The sequence below is a fragment of the Kogia breviceps genome, chromosome 4 (genome assembly GCF_026419965.1).
Source record: "Kogia breviceps isolate mKogBre1 chromosome 4, mKogBre1 haplotype 1, whole genome shotgun sequence".
Classification (NCBI taxonomy): domain Eukaryota; kingdom Metazoa; phylum Chordata; class Mammalia; order Artiodactyla; family Physeteridae; genus Kogia; species Kogia breviceps.
In genome coordinates, this window is record NC_081313.1 from 136,720,533 (window position 1) to 136,737,542 (window position 17,010).

At 45.6% G+C, this 17,010-nt stretch overlaps 1 protein-coding gene across 2 annotated transcripts in view; it reads right to left on the minus strand.

The window, feature by feature from the left end:
• Positions 1-17,010, minus strand: part of CYFIP2 (cytoplasmic FMR1 interacting protein 2) — a 133,697-nt gene that overhangs the window by 26,336 nt on the left and 90,351 nt on the right. For both annotated transcript variants that reach the window (XM_059062927.2, XM_067032007.1), the window contains 3 exons: positions 13,552-13,695; positions 11,946-12,036; positions 10,988-11,118 (listed from right to left, as the gene is read on the minus strand). In XM_059062927.2, the coding sequence (XP_058918910.1) occupies positions 10,988-11,118; positions 11,946-12,036; positions 13,552-13,695 (366 nt within the window). The remainder of the gene's footprint in view (positions 1-10,987; positions 11,119-11,945; positions 12,037-13,551; positions 13,696-17,010) is intronic.

Sequence of the window (17,010 nt, forward strand, 5' to 3'; positions counted from 1 at the left end):
GGGTAAATGTGAGCAAGCAATAGGGTAGAAGCCAAGGATAGTAAGATTCAGCCTTGGTCCTGGTGCAGATCTTCAGGGTACCTCAGATTCCTTATCTCTAGCCTGACCTTCAAAGTCAGCCGTGTGTTTGATGTGGTTGGAGCGTGCAGCCAGGGAGAGAGTGCTAATAAACGATGGAGTTGGAGGAGAAGGTACAGCTGAATAATCTGGGCCTCACAGGCCAAAGTTGGGAGTGAGAATTTTAAGTACAGTGACAGCAGAAATTAACAAAACATTATACATCAACTGTACTTGAATGAAATAAATTAAAAGAAAAGACTTTTAAGTACAATGAGAAGCCACCTGTCAGTTTTAAGCTGGAGAGTCGCATGATCTGATTTACAATGGTATGAAGATCCTTTTTGCTGCTACATGGGTAAATCAGCTGTCTTTTATCCCCTAATGCTTTACCTACTAGTAAATTCCACCCAGAGCAAGAATGGAAAGGCACTGACCCTCAAAGAAGCTGGATGGAAACATGTCTCTTAAGTTGAGCACAGGTCTTTTCTCTCAAAGACCTAGAAGCAGAGGGAAAGTCTCCCTACCACAGGCCCCTGGGAGGAGGGCAGCCGACAGTGGTGTCCTGCGTGCTCTCCCAGCGGTGCTCACAAACCCGAGTGGCCTTCTAATTTGGGCTGGCCAGCTTCCCCAGCTTTGGCTTTCTATGATCCTGAACTTCTATTTCCTGCTCACAAATCAAACAGATGGGTAGCATGAGAGTCGTGACTGAGTTCAGCACTAGCAGATGCCTCTATAAATTAAAAAAATGAGGTCAGAAGTAGCTCTGGGGCATATGTTACCAAGAGTAAATCCCACCAACTAGCGCAAGTAGCTGAAAAAAAAAACAAAAGCCCTCATAACTTTTCTTCCTCTTTATACATCATGTGACCCTTTTTCATCTTAACTTTCCAGATTCCATGATTCAGTTTCCTTCACACACCCCTCAAGTTTGTGTTACGAAAAATGTTAGACATACAAAATATTTGAAAGAACAATGAACATCCTTATACTCTGGATGTAGAGTCCCAACGAACATTTTGCCATATCTGCTTTGACTCTCTCTGATTTACTGAATCATCTGAAAGTAAGCTGAAGCCATTGCATCACTCAGCCTTAAATATTTCGGCATGCAATTCCTGAAAACAAGGACATCCTCCTACGTAACCTCAATATTATGATCACCTATATTAAAAAGTTCTTGATGTCATATAACATACTAACATTTCCTGGTTGCTCTTAAGCTGTTTCTTTTATAGCCTTTTTGGGGGGATCTAGGATCCAACCATGATGAGTTTTCTAAAGATGAAGCAATTTCTCTACCGAAAAGTTTTCCAGTGATTCCCTTGTTTGGGAACTGCCGTGTGCTCCTGCTTCAGTACAGGGTCCGCCCTGGGAGGAGCTAATGAGTGACAATTGCTACACTTACCAAGTGCCATTTACTGTTACTATTGCTTAGGACAACCCCTAACATATTACGATTCTGAGAGTAGTAATCGTTAGATGATTAGTAAGAGCTAAAATTGCTCTCTGTCAACAGAGCAAGTACAAATGAAGAGATTTTTGAAGTCAGGATGCAAAAATACTGTATTGTAAGGGACCCACATGAAAATTCAAGGGGTGAGTATTTTATTTTTGTATTGCTTTCAGTCTTAAAATTTTCCTTTTCTATCTTACTTAATTTAAAACTGATGAACTATTAGAGATTTCCATGAAATACCACAAAACTTCATGTTCCCAACTCACTCACTCTAGGGGACTAACTGGGCATTTGACTTCTCTTGGTTAACAGATAACCATAAAGATTCAGAATACATATTTTAAAAAAACAGGGTCGGTGTGATCCTACGCATGTCAGATTCCTGTAGAACAGCATTAGACTACCTTTAGGCTCTGTTTCTGGGTGAATAACTACATACCAATTTTAGCTGATTTCCTAAGGGGAATCATCAAACCATTCTCAAAACAGTATTTTCTTAAATAACATTCTGAGTCTTGAGGCAACAAAGACAATAATACTAACCCTTCTTCTTTTTTTTTTTTTTTCTTGTCTTTGTCAAGTGAGTGTGGAGAAATGAGCTGGAAAACTAGAGGTGGGGCACCCCACAGGAATCCCCACCCTGGCTTTCCCGCAGGAAGGGGGTGGCGGGGGACAGAGCCTGACCAGAGAGCCCATCGGTCTAAACATTCCCTTATATGGATGCATATAGATGTCAGTGTCAGTGTTTCCTGCGTACAGATGTTAAGCCCCAAGGATACAGGGCGTGTGGAACAGCCATGAAATGAGGCTTCCCACATCCACCACGACCCTCCTTTGCACAGAAAGTACGAGCTGCAGCTTCCAGCCCCTCAGTGGGGACTCCAAGTGCAGGTGGAAAGTTCACTTGAGGCATGCGTCATCCGTTCCTGCTCCACGGGCCCCTCACTTCCAGGAGCTCTCTGTAGCCCTGGCTGAATAAATCAGGACTTTAATTTCATCTGGTTCCGTGTGTGTGTGCGTGTGCGTGTGTGTGTGTGTGTGTGTGTGTGTGTGTGTGTGGTCTTTCCCCACCCATCTGTGCCTCACTTGAATAACGCTATGTATTACTTACTATATCTCACGTACACCCCATGAATTGTCAAGGGGAAAATGAATTATTATCCTGGATCAGAATCATGTCTGGTCAACTAGGAAAGATCTACAGCCAAGAAATTGACCTCGAAAGTAGCTTTTCCTTCCCTCAAATGCATGTCAATGTTATCCAAGGTTGGCATTTTCCAAAGGGTGGGAAATGCGGGTACAGTGCAATGGAATTTCATAATAGTGAGTCACAGCGAGAACGTTTTTTCCTTTTCAGTTTCCTATTAATCTTTCTCACAAATTTAATGAGAAAGTCTCCACTTGGAACCAGCCTGTCTTACTACTTCTGTAACATTTTCTGATCTGTTTTTAACACAGAGAGAGAGAGTGCAGGTCCCAAGCTCAGGGCCTAGGCACACAACAACCAGAATTATATTATCGTGTTTTGTTTTGATGGAATTTATTATTCTGGTTGCTTTCTAATGACAGCAAGAGAATATTTTGTTTCAAATGGAAGTGATATGAAGTTTCTTTTTAAAATAGGCTTAAGGTTAAAAGTTACTTTAAATACAAATAGGACCAGTGGTCTGTAGATATGGCAAGAATTGTGACGACAACACGTGAACGACTAAGCTATGGCAATACTAGTTAAGAAGACGCCTTCTAGAACAGGGGCTCTCCACCCTGGCTGCACATTACAATCAAGTGTGGAGCTTTTAGGATTATCAGCCAGGGCCCCACTGGTGAAAATTTTGTTTTCCTTGGAGTGGGATGGGGCTCAGACATCAGGATATTTTAGGAGTTTGAGTGAGTTTAATAAGACCATTACAGTACCTCCTGGGTGTCTGAAGATCTGTAACACTCAGTAGAGCAAATTGTACCAAACGACCCCCGAACCCTCAGCTTCTAGGCATTCTATCCACTGGGGTCTCGTCATGGAAAAGTCATCAGTACAGAAGTGAGTAACCAAGGCTCTGATTTTGTGGCAACTACCGGCAAGGTTAATGACATCAGCACAGCACATTCCAAGGACAGAGGTGGCTTTGGACGAAGGTGACTGACCACCTCTGTCGCCCAATGAATGGCGGTATCTTGAAGATTTTAGAGGACCAACAGGCATGTCACTACTCATCATCTAGGACGGAGATGACATGTTCCTGCCCCCATTCATTGAGACTATAATTAATGAGCTCTGTATTTGGGGCTGAGGATGCAAAAAGGACCCTCACCTGGGAAATCTTTCCTATCACCCCCACCCCTCCTCTGTGTTCCACAGATCAGCACTTGTTTGATGCCACTTTTCACTCAGCTGTTCTGAAATAGGCTGGTCACTCTCCAAACTTTTTTGACCACACGCTTTCATTAGTAAAATTTGAGCAAACACCTCAACTAGCACGTATTTATTTGATCAACTCTAGACAGCTGTCACTGTCGAGCGCTGTGTTAATAAACAGGAGGGCTGAATTTATTTCCTGTTTTTTTAGTATGTAAATAGTTAAAGGCCCTGAGATCATCCTGCCCACCCCCCAGAGGGTTAGCCCTCCATATTGAAAGACAGGGGGTGTAGATGGTGAACAGTGTCGTCCGGGAAGTGACGGTGTCCAGTGATCGGTGAGCCCCGGAGTCTCACACGCTGCCTGGACTGTTGGGGGGTCTCAGTCATGTCTGAAGAACCAAAGACTCTTACCGACAGACCATTTTTGCCAGGAATCCGATGAACCTAACAGGTGTGTTTCCCAGATTATGACAGGTCTGAAAGGATGTAAATATATTTAAAAACTATAAAGCCACGGAAAGGAAAGGTATTACTGGAAGTCAAGATGCCTCCTTCCCACAAATCCCAGCTCGTTTCCAATTGAGAAAAAACACTGGGTTCTGGGTTTGGGCTGGAGGAACCACTCATACAGTCAGGCCGAGGGGAGCCACTTGATGGTGCCTGGCTATGGGGACAGAATTCGTGTTCTGTGTAACTGGGGGTATCTCTTCTCAGGGTGAAGAGCAAAATAACCCTGGATCAAGTATAGGTGGAATATGGAGTGACAGTCTGAGGCGGGGTGGTAGAGGGTGGGCTTTTGCTTTAACTCCCCACGCGTCAGGGAGTGTGAACATTTGCTAAGTGTGGGAGTATTTCCTCTTAAGGGAAAAAAAAAAAGCAATAAAGGCTTACTGCACTAAATTCAAACAATAATTTAGAGTGCAGAGTAAAAGGAGAAGATTCCTAACCCCTGCCCGTCCCTGCCTCCCTCAGACCCCACAGAGGTAATCAATCTTCTCAGCTGGGTGACTGTTACTTTTCCAACTAAACAAAGTAAAACACACACACACACACACACACACACACACACACACACACACACATGAATGTATACGTGGAAAATTACTACGTTGGAATGTAAACACACTGGAATGTGAACAGTGGTTATCTTGCTGTGGCACTGTGCTTTTTGTTTTCTTCTTTCTGCACCTCTCTGTTTTCTAGCAATGAATTTATTTCAGTGATGCAATAAGAAAAGTAAAGTGAAAGAAAAGGAACTATGAAGTGGAAGCAGGAGATAGAGGGGTCAGACATGGAGCTGGAATTTAAAACAAGAATAGAAACAAAAGCCAACAGAGCAATCTGCAAAGCTCAGGAGAGCAGCTCTCTGGCCCTGAGTATGTAAACCGTGAGGATCTTGGGTTCTTGTCTCAACTCCTGCACTAGCTGAGTAGCTGTAGCTCTGAGAAGGTTATCTCCCTCTCCGGGACTCAGTTTCCTATCTGCTAAATGTGGAACTGGGATTGCACCAGACCAGTGGTACTCAACGGGGGAGGTTTTGTCCTCCAAAGGAATATTAGGCAATATCCGGAGACATTTTTGGTTATCATAACTGGGGAGGTACTACTGGTATCTACGGGGCAGAGCCCAGAGATGCTGCTCAGCACCTTGCCACGCACAGGACATGCCCCACCACTACGGAGTATCTGGCCCCAAATGTCAGTGGTGCTGATGTAGAGACACCTGCCCTGGATGGCCTCCGACAGCTCTCCCAAATCTGACCAGCATTCAGTTCTGTGAGTTTGGGCCTGAACTGTCCTCATGTCCTGTAAAGATAAGTAATTCTCTCATGACCGACCACTATAACCATGGCTCACTCTGCTATATGGAGGAGAAAATAAATAAACAACAGGCCCAAAGTCAGGGAACACTCTCAAGTCCTGCGTGGGAGGCTCTGCAGACGGAAGGGCTGTCTCCACAGGGACTCAGGCCCTCCCTCACTCCCATGAAAGAATAGGGCCCTCTCCTGGTGCACGTTGGCATAACAAACAATGGGCTGATGGCTCGAAAACCACACAAAATTTGAACAAAAACTTGGTGACTGTGGAATAGTTCCCTTATGATTTCTCAGGGTAAAAGATACTAGAGGAAATCCTAGTCATTAGGAACAGAATTTCCTTTAAAAACACAACAGCCTTATAAATAGATACCTAACAAATATGGTCCATTTCAGATTCGATTCAACACGTATCTATTAAAAGCCTGCCATGACCAGCCCTTTGTGGACACTTGATAAATGACAGACACAGCACTACCACTGTGCACAGGGGCGAGAAAGAGGGCTTTTCAATCAGTCGTGTGGAGACAACCTGGAAAGAAATGAAATTGAATTTCTACCTCTCACTCAACACAAACATCAATTCCAGGTGAATAATAGACTTAAAGGTCTGTTACGCCTGGAAAGGCTGAACTCTAAAACTCTTAGAAGATAACACATCTTCATGACTTAAGAGTAGGGGAAACTTGTTTGAACAAGTCACAAGAGCATCAATCATGCAGGAAAAAGAAAAGGTAAATACAATAAACCTTAAGAACTTCTGCTCATCAGAAGACATGCCACAGAAATATATTTGTAATACATGTATCTATAATATACAAATCATCTCTACCAATCAATAAGGAAAAGATAACTCAGCAATAAATAGGCAAAAATACTGAACAACATTTCACAAGAGAGCCTGTCCAAATGGGAATGCCATATGGAAAGAGGCTCAGCATCATTAGTCATCAGGGAAAGCAAAACCAGAGTGAGATATCGCAACATATCCACCAGAACGGGTATGACTGAAAAGACAGACAAACCCAACCAACCGGTCATGAGGATGTGAAGAAAAAACATTCTCATGCATTGCTGAACGGGAGTATATACTGGTACAACCACCTCGTATAGCTGTTTGGTAGTATCTACTGAAGCTAAACATATGTCTACACATTGATCCAACCATTCCACTACTAGGTATTTACCCAATAAAAATGAGAGCATAGGGCTTCCCTGGTGACACAGCAGTTGAGAATCTGCCTGCCAATGCAGGGGACACGGGTTCGAGCCCTGGTCTGGGAAGATCCCACATGCCGTGGAGCAACTAGGCCCATGAGCCACAACTACTGAGCCTGAGCGTCTGGAGCCTGTGCTCCGCAATAAGAGAGGCCGCGACAGTGAGGGGCCCGTGCACTGAGATGAAGAGTGGCCCCCACTTGCCACAACTAGAGAAAGTCCTCGCACAGAAACGAAGACCCAACACAGCCAAAAATAAAATAAACAAACAAACAAATAAATAAATATGAGAGCATACATCCACCAAAAGAAATGTATAAGAACATTCATAGTATCTTTATTCATAATGGTATCAAGCTGTAAACAATCCAGACACACATCCACGGTAAAATGGATGATTCAACTAGTCTATGTAGTGAGAATACTGCATACTCCATACGCCGTCGACCCTTGAACACATGGGTTTGAACTGTGTGGGTCCATTATTCATGGATATTTTTCAGTAGTAAATACTGCAGTACCACAAGACCTGTGGCTGGTTGAGTCTGCAGGTTGGAACCATGCATATGGAACGGCAGATATGGAGGGCCGACTGTAAAGTTACACACAGATTTTTGGCTATGCAGAGGGTAGGCACCTCTAACCCCCATGTTGTTCAAGGTCAACTGTATTACTGTACACTTGTTACCGTACACCTTCATTAAAAACACCAAGCAAACAAACAACCCATCCCATAGGTATATACATGTTTTTCTGTACTGATATTGCACCCTGAATTTTTTATAAACACCGAACTTAAATAAGAAAATATATCTTTGTCCAGACAATCAATCTTTTCAATTTATATTCTCTCCATCCACAAATCAATGATCTGTTAATAATCTGTTAAAAAAAAAAAGGCAAGCCACAGAGTAAGAGAAGGTATTTGTAGCACATACACTGATATGGAACCCACAACAGGACAGAACCTGGTAAACATTAGAGAAAGACAACACGAGTGGGCAAAAGGCTTCTTACTTTGTACTTTTCAGAGTCCTTCCAGTTTTTCTGAAACTATGATATACTACTTGTATTTTTTAAATTAATTTTTAGTTCAATGATAATCATGAATTTACTTCCCTTGTAAAAAATTCGACATTCCAGATAAGGCAAAAGTCCCTGTTGACCTCTAATCCTAGCTCCCTCCCTGATACCTAGAGAAAAATGACTGAATTATTTGGGATGATTTTCCTAGATTATTTTTTCCAATGCAGGGTTATTTCATGAGCTTTGTTTGTTTATTTTACTTTATGGCATCATAATGTGCATCTTGTGTTGGAACTCACTTTTTTTCCTCTCAATATTATGTCTTTCACCATTTTCTATGTTGTATGTGCAAAGCCACTTTCATATTTTATTCTTTTTGACTGTTACAGTCCTCCAGAGCACAGATGTTCCAGTTTAAATCACCCTTCCTCTGCAGACATATATTAAGAGTATCTCCTTCCTCCCTCCCCTCTTCCTATCGTTTTTTTGTTATTAGTCCTATTTAATGAGAACAATCAATATGTCATTTGAAAATTTAATTCCAGCTTCATAAAGTAAAAAGCTCCTGCCTCATTCTAATCTTGGAAAGCACTGTCTTAGCTTGGGGATTTCCCCAGATGTAGAAAGAAGAGCTTACAGCTCTGGGGAGCCCTGATTCTCCCTATGTCCCCTCCCCACCCCCACCCCCGCCAAGGACTGGGATCAGTACCAGAAACCTTCCCTTTTGTTCTTTCACCTCTGCTGCTGATGTGCTGTGTGACCTCAGGCAAGTTGCGCCCTCTCTGGTTCTCCACTTCCTCACTTATGCATAGAAGGGGTTGGGACGTATATACTGTTGGAGTCTCTCTCAGCTCTGAAGGTCTTTAATGTGAGTGTCCTGTTGTCCTCCGCGGTATATGCAACTGACCACCCAGGCAGGGATGCCTGAGACAGAATTTTTCTTTCCTTGTAGCCTCATCTACAGTCTGCCTCTTGGGGTCTATACTGGGGAAGCTAACTGATGGTCCTCATGAAAGGCGGCGCTGACAAGAGACACTAGGAACTGAGGCCTCGGGGACCCGCCCTCCCCCACCTCCACGTCTCCTGGTGCTCCTCTTCCTGTGGCCTTGAGCGGTTTCGCCTATGTATCTTATCCCTGTGACTTCTGTGGGCTACATTGCCATAGCAACCAGGCCCACTGAACCACGTTAAAAACCTGTGAGCGCGAAGAGGAACACTTAGCTGTCTCGAGAGTCCATCTAAAGGGGCACAGAGAGGCTATTACTCCTCACAGAAGAAGAGCAAATCAGGCTGTGTTTCAGAGACTGTCAGGTGGGAAGGGTCTGAGAGAGCAGCGGGTCCACATCCCTGGCTGCAGAGCTCACTTGGTACGAGGCAGGAATCCTCTTCGGCTCTTATTCTACTGCTTCCTTCCCACCTCTCTCTACCTTTGTTCCACCTCCTTCCAAATTCCTTCCTTTTCCTGCCCTTCTCCCTGTGCCTCCTGCCTCCAAGACGACCCCTGGACTGAACAGCTACAAATAGCCTTGCCCTTCACTCACCTTCCAGCTACTTCTTCTCCCAACAGGTAAAGGGCCTTTAAGAAAGTAAATCAGACCCCCCACTCTCCATCTCACAGCATCCTAAGGTTTCCCGCAGGGCCCACGCGGCCCAGGACTGAGGCCACTCACCTCTCTCACCTCAGCCCCCACCTGGGCGACATTACCTCTTCACTCCAGCTCACCCCAGGGTTCTCTCCATTTCTGAAAGACCTCAAGCGCCATCCTCTCCAAAAACAACACAGCCTTCCTGGCACCTGTGACTCTCTTCTCTGTCCTGTTTCTCTGTTTATTCTTTCACAGCACGTACCATCTGCATTCACATCTCTGGCTGTTTACTGATTCAGGCGCCTCCCTCTCCAGAATAAAAATGGTAATAATTTGTCTCTCTTATTCATGGCCATTTACGCACCACTTAGGACTGCACCTGGCAACGAGCAGGCTCTGAATACCCTTTTGCTGAATGTGTGTGCGGACACAGGAAGGCAGGAATGGATGCTGAAAGATGCTCCTGCTGCGTTCTGAGGATCACGCAACACCTCTCTGCATGACCTTCCACTGCGCCGCCTGTACCAGTCACCCCGCGCCTGGAGGGCTGGGCCCACCTGTGGACGCCTCACGGGAGCAGAGCAAAGTGGAGAGTGCTGGGAGTGTGTGGAAAACGCAGCCTCTGTGAATGAGCCATGACGGCTGGCCCGGTGGAAAAGAGTGCGCTGGTTCTGTGTGGTCCCGAGAGGTGGAATCACAGGGCCTCACGCTTTTGCCCGTTACGATAACTCCAGCCAATTATTCGGTTCTTACGGTACTCATTTTACATGCCTTATCTTCTTTCAGCCTTTAAACTGCGCTGCAGGGTAGAATCACTGTCTTCCTTCACAGCAAAAGGAGACAACACTACACGCCCTTCCCTTAGCCTGAAACAGCCGTCTCTAGTTCTCCACCAGGCCGATTCCTGGTCATTTTCCAGGTCATCTCCTCAGAGAAGTCCTCCCTCACCCTCAGGACCACACCAGGTTTTAGGTTCCCATCGGACCGGACCTGGCACTCATCCCTCGCAGCACTTGCTGTGACAGTAAACACATCGTTTCTGTGTAAACACTTGTTCAGTGCAGGTCTGCCCTCCACCATCCAGGACACGAGGTGGGGCCCGGCTACCGCTGAATCCCCCAGTGCAGTGCCCAGACTGTGGCAGCCAGGAGTTATCATGTGCCTAGGGAGTGAATGGAAAACCCAGCGTCCGATGGACTGCTGAGGCCCTGCCGCTAGCGGAGGGGGTCTGGGATGGAACCCAGGCCCGTCTGACTCCAGGGCCTGCTTCCCCTCAGTGTCCGAATGGTCGGAGTACTCTGAATGGAATGGAGAGGAGCGTGTGCCCGCCCTGGAAGAGCACAGAACTAAGCTGCAGGGCTCCTGGGTGGGGTGCGCTAGAGGGGCCTCGGGCATCTGTTGAGGTGGCGGTGGGGGGGGAGTCCCTTCCATCCCGGAAACATGCCAATCTCCCGGGGTTCAGGACTCACCAGAGCTTGCTCGATAAGCAGGCAGAACAGGATGGCGTTTCCCACCTCCCGCAGACTCTGGAACACGTCGGTTTTGAGCTCTGCGTACTCGATGATGTCCTTCAGCTGGTGGTGGAAGAACTCCAGGATCCCTGGGAGATGCAGGGGGATGGTCAGCTGGAGGTTGGTGCTAATCACTATCCGCTGGATCTCATGTAATACTCATAATGATACCAGGGACTAGGCACAATTACCCCCATTTTCAAATGAGGCTCAGAGAGGGTAAGTGGCACGTCCATAGTCACACAGCTAAGTGGCACAGTTAGGAACGAAAACTAGAGCTTTCGGCCCCAGCCCTCTCCTACTCTGATTCACACTGACTCAGTGCCGGAAATCTTGGTATTCAGAAAAAAGCCCTCGTGCCAAACTCATAGTCTCCACCTTTCCCCACCCCTCAGGCCCTAAATTCAGTCCATGTGCCTTCACTATTAGGAAAGGAAAGACTTACTTCTCAGCCCAGAGGTTGAGTGGCAAAAACTCCTATTTCCTGACTTACCTTAGAAATGTCACTTTATGCCACACCTGGGGCAGCGGCCACTTTCAAATAGACACATGGAGGAAGGAATGTAGACGTGCTGAGCTAAGGAAGACCTTTACAGCTATACCTCGCTATTCATGATTTAACTGTTCTCTCATTTGTGGACCTCTTCTAGCTTCCGGGCAGTGCTGTGAAGCAGGCCCAGTGGGCATCATTTGCTTTCACTGATAGAAAATGATACTATTACTCAGGGGAATTAAAAATGGTCCAAGGTGATTTAGTGGCAGAGGGAGGGTACAAACCCAGTGCTCTGACAGCTTGCTGCCACGTTAGAGAAGCAAATACTTCAGGGTAGATGGCCAGACTCTCCTTCCACGGTGGGATGGATCTGGACTATTTTCCTATCACCACACCCCGGCCCTGGTTCCCCTGGTCACCAACCTGGGGAGCCGTACTCATGCCGGGGCAGGCGGCATATCTTGGGCATGACCTCAATCAGTGTTTTCACATATTGGAGAATGGTCCCTTGGAGCTGACAAAAGAAGAGTACAAGATGAGTGAAATAATCCACCGCTGCTGCATATGTGTATCTTGGGGCTGAACGCTGGGCTACCGGGGCATATGGAGGTTCTGTTGAGACCCGTGGGTAAGTGCTATGGACCCCCCCAAATTCATATGTTGAAACCCTAATTCCCAGTGTGATGGTATTTGGAGATGGGGCCTTTGGGAAGTAATTGGGTCATGAGGGTGGAGCCCCCATGATGGGATTAATGCCCTGATAAGAAGAGAGGGGAGAGAGACAGAACTCTCTCACTCTGCCATGTGAGGACACAGGAGTAGGCAGATGGCTGTGAAGTAGGAGGACGGTCCTCATGTGTTGCCACTGTGATCTTGGACTTCCAGCCTCTAGAACCGTGGACAATAAACATTTGTCGGTGAAGCCAAATGGTATATTTGTCACAGCAGCCCGAGCTGCCTAAGACAGTAGGGCACTGCTCCCTAAGAGGCAGGCTCTCTCCCAAAGGTGGGGGGCAGCCTCCTTGCCCTTTGTAAGGAAACATGGGCCTTTGTAAGACAGAAAAGGGAATGCTCTCAGTGTTACCTTGGGCTTATAGACTTCAAGGAGGGCAATTTCTAGGCATGGGGTGCCTCCTGGGGTTGGAGTACTTACATGAGATCCCAACTAAGATCTGAAATGAAATGGGGCCAGGGAGCCATGAAGACTGAGACAATATCTAATTTAAGCATGGAAAATTCATGGCACATTCATCCCTCCTGTGTCCCAGGCAGACATCTTTAATCAATTACCACATCTTCCTTCTTAAATTTAGCTTCACAACCTGGAACAACCCCTGGTTATACACAGCTGCTATCAGAGGACTGGAGTTAAGAGGTGAATCCTGTTTGCTATTCCTGACATGGATATGCATTAATCTATTTCTCTTATATCATCTCAAAATTTTAAGAAAATTTGTTGAAATGTTTCAGCCTTGCTGCAGCAGTGTCCTGGGGAATTAAATGAAGGTTCAGATGGCCACACTTGGGGTGGACATAGAATGGTGGCAAAGGTCTATGGAATTCCCTCGAGGCCAGTGGAGTATTGGTAGCACCAGTCATCAAGAAATTCCAAGGGGGAGAAGCGTGGTGATTTATTAGAGATGTCTGCCATGGGCATGGGAGAGAAAATGGCAGCACATGTGTCATGGATTGGTCATGCTCAAATTAGATAATGCAGCACAGGAGATGGGTATGAGCAGTCATTAGTAGGCCTTAAAGTCAAAATCAAGATTGCTCAGTTCAGTTAGTAAGTACTGGGAGTGAGCTCAGCGTCAGAAAAGGAGAGGCAAGGCCACAAGTCAGAAGATGCACTGAAATGTTACAGAGTGATAGGTAAGAGGAATCAGGGGATAAGGGCAAAGGATTCCCTGGGTGATTACTACAGACAGAGCTGAAGAGCCTGTGACTTGATTTTCCAGGCTAGGTAAAAAGTGAAAGCAAGCCTCATTCCTCTCAACCCTACTGGCCCGTCCCAGGCCCCCTTCCTTACCAAGCTCTTGACAATCTTCAGCAGTTCCTCCATGACCACAGCGATGCCCTGGTAACCCAGGAGTCTGCAGATGGTCTTGAAATGAGGGGGTCCCACGAAGTTCCTATAGGAGCTATAGATGTGGCTGTAGGCAATATTGAGAGGCTGGAAAACAGAGGATGTGGCCAAGTCAGTGGCGGAGAACTGAATGGACATTGTGTGAGCCCTGGCAGGAGGTGTTTCAATCACAGAAAGGATAGAAACTTGATATCCTTGTTCTCTCACTGGGGACCCGTATGAGTACATTTTGCAAGCTGCTCATAGAGAATGGTGGTCAGTGACCACAGGATCGAGTGAAGGTCATCAGATGGGGCAGCAGTTCCCTAACAGAAGAGGAGAGAGGGCCTCCAGGTAAATATGCTTCTAATAGGACTCATGCTGCCCGCAACTGTCCACACACAAACCAGGACTTTCACAGTTGAGCTATGGGATGAGGGTAAAACAAATGATTTCCCTTCTCTAGGCGCATTTTCAGTACTAGGAACTGGCTGGAAAGACCACGTGAGAACTCAACAGCTGATTCAACATTGTCTTCTTTCTACTCTGAGGTTGCTCCATCTATCACAGGGAGGCGTCTTGGGAGCCAAGAGGCCTGGGAGGCAGGAGACCTCTGCTGAGTGCATGGGAAAATCACGTTGGCTTTTTGAGCCTGTTTCTTCATCTGTGAAATAAGGGGGTTGGATTACAACAGTGGTTCTGTAGCTTTTCGATTAGCAATTAAAAAAAAAAAAAGATGCCACGGAAACAAGTACATGAAACAGAAGCAGAGCTGCTCTGATTGGGTGCTGGTTGGGGGCCACCTTCATTGTCCTCTGGACCCCATGAGACGCTATCGCTGAATTAGTGGAATCTCTTTAAGATCTTTCTGTCTGAGAATACAGGGCCAAAATAAAGGGCTCTGAATTGGTCTCACCTAGCTGGTGATACACTAAGGTTATCACTGACTTTGTTCTGAAATGCTGCCACGTACGGAGCACCTCATGCCAGGCTTCATGATGCCCTCCAAGTGCATTTCCATTTAATCCACACAACCAATGTATGTGATCCGTGATCCATACAATTCTTGGCCCTATTTCACAGATGAGGGAACTGAGGCTCAGGGTGGTAAGTAACTTGCGCAAGGTCACACAGTTCATAGGTAACTGAGCCCTGATCTGAGCCCAGGTGGATGTGATTCCAAAGGCCATGTTCTTAACCTCTACCTACAATGGTGAACTTTGGAAGCTGAATTATTATGTAAACCATAACCTTTTTTTTTTTTTACGAAAAGACTTCACTTCTAACCTTAGTACTGAGGATAGTTTTCCTATCAGGAATTGTAAAAATCTTGTACACAGAACATGCAGATATGGAAAGACCACATCTGACATTCTATTAGCTGAAATTCTCTATAAGCTGGCTAATTAGAAATCCTACATGAATTAAATAGGAACTGTAATGATGCTTTTGGAGTTCTGCAAGATTCTCAACTCTGGAGCCATCAAGGGAAGATTTAATTACGTTCAGTCTAGGTTTTGCATTAAGTATGTTTTACTATACACAAATTATTCTAAACTTTACAAAACAAGCATCACAATTATAGTACCCTTGAATAATGAGGATACACGAGGAACACAATTAGAGTGCCCACTAATAACAAGAATTCGTGAGGAATCAGAACACCCACTCATCCAGCAGGTTGAATAACAGTTCTCTTGGTAAGCTAATGCCTATATAAGGGGAGGCTTGGGATGTGAGAAAGCAGCGTTCTGCACTAAACACTGGTGTGCTGTCACAGAAAAACTTTGCCTGAGCCTGGGGGAGGGATCCCTTGCAGGTAGTTACTAAAGATTTCTAAATGGTATGGGGCAGCAGTGGTTTATGTAAGGAGGGAAAATATAACTGATTAAAAGCATGATGTTCACTGAGTTGATGGTCAGCAAATCCTGGAGTACATGAATTGTTGAGTTTGACTTAGTCAACCATGGGGCCAGCCCATGTAATTTTCTGTGTATGGAGCCAACCATTTTACTGTCTCTGTAACAGGCCACCCTGCCAAACACGGTTGGGACCAGGGAGAGGTGAGTGTGGTGGTGCTAGGGCACACGTGGTACAAGGTGCTCACCCTCCCAAGTGAGTGCATCTTGGTTCTGGCCCTGTAATAAAAGGCCCATTCTGTAGTCTCTTGTTTCCTCTCCAAGGATGAGGCGGGAATAAAACAAACACCAGATACACCATGGCTTACCTCTGGTCGGGGAAGGACAGTGACTAGAAAGGGGCATAAGAGAACTTTCTAGATGATGGAAATGCCCTACATGTTGACTGGTTTCTTGACTACACAAGTATACATTTTTCAAAATTCATGAAAGTATATGTACACTTAAGATCTGTGCATGTTATTGACTGAATGGCTGTATCCCTCCCAAATTCTTATGTTGAAATCTTAACCCCTATTGTGATGGTATTAGGAGGTGGGACCTTTGGGAGGTAATTAAGTCATGAGGGTGGAGTACTCATCAATGAGGTTAGTGCCCTTGTAGGAAGACACATGAGAGAGCTCTACGTCGCTCTTTTCTCCATCACGTGGGATACAATGAGATGAAGGCTGTCTGCAAACCAGGAAGTAGGCTCTCAACAGACACTGGATCTGCTGGCACCTTGATCCTGGACTTCCCACCCTCTAGAACTGTGAGAGATCATTGCTGTTTAAGCCACTTAGCTACTGTATTCTTGTTATAGCAGCCTGAACTAGGACAGTGCATTTTATTGCTTATGATTATATATCAATAACAAGAGTAAATTTAAAAGCCCACTGGGCTATATCATAGCCTAATTTACTTCCCAACATTTGCTTTCAAAGATTAAAAAACATGATTTGAGTTTCTTCCCAAAGAGGGCTGCAGCTTAAGCCTGCACAGGCATGTGAGAAGGATGACTGGGCTGTGCTCACAGCCCAAGGGGCCCCTCATGGACTCATCCCCCAAGAGAGCTGCCTCCTCACTCCCCACCCACACCAGGTGCTGCAGCCTCTCCTCTGAACCCAGTAAAGCTCTGGGCGTGTTCAGTCTTCTTTCAAATATCCTGTGAAAGGAACTTTTGAGCAGCAGGGACCTTTTAATGGATACCCCTGGAGAGGACAAAAAGCAATCAGCTACTTTTTCCCCCGTGTATGATTCTCTGACTTATTTTCTTGCTTTGTCAGAGTCCAGAGTTATTTACTGGGGTGGGCACACCTCATTTCAAATTCCAGTTCCATCAATTTACAAGCTAGATGATCTTGAGCAAATTACTTAAACTCTCTCAGCCTTTGTCTTCCCTAAGTAAAGATAATAATACCAACTCTTGTACGGTTGTTGGAGGTTTAAATGAGATGACATACATACAGCACTTAGCATAGTGCCTGGCACATTGGAAACACCCACTGAAATAACATCCCTTCAT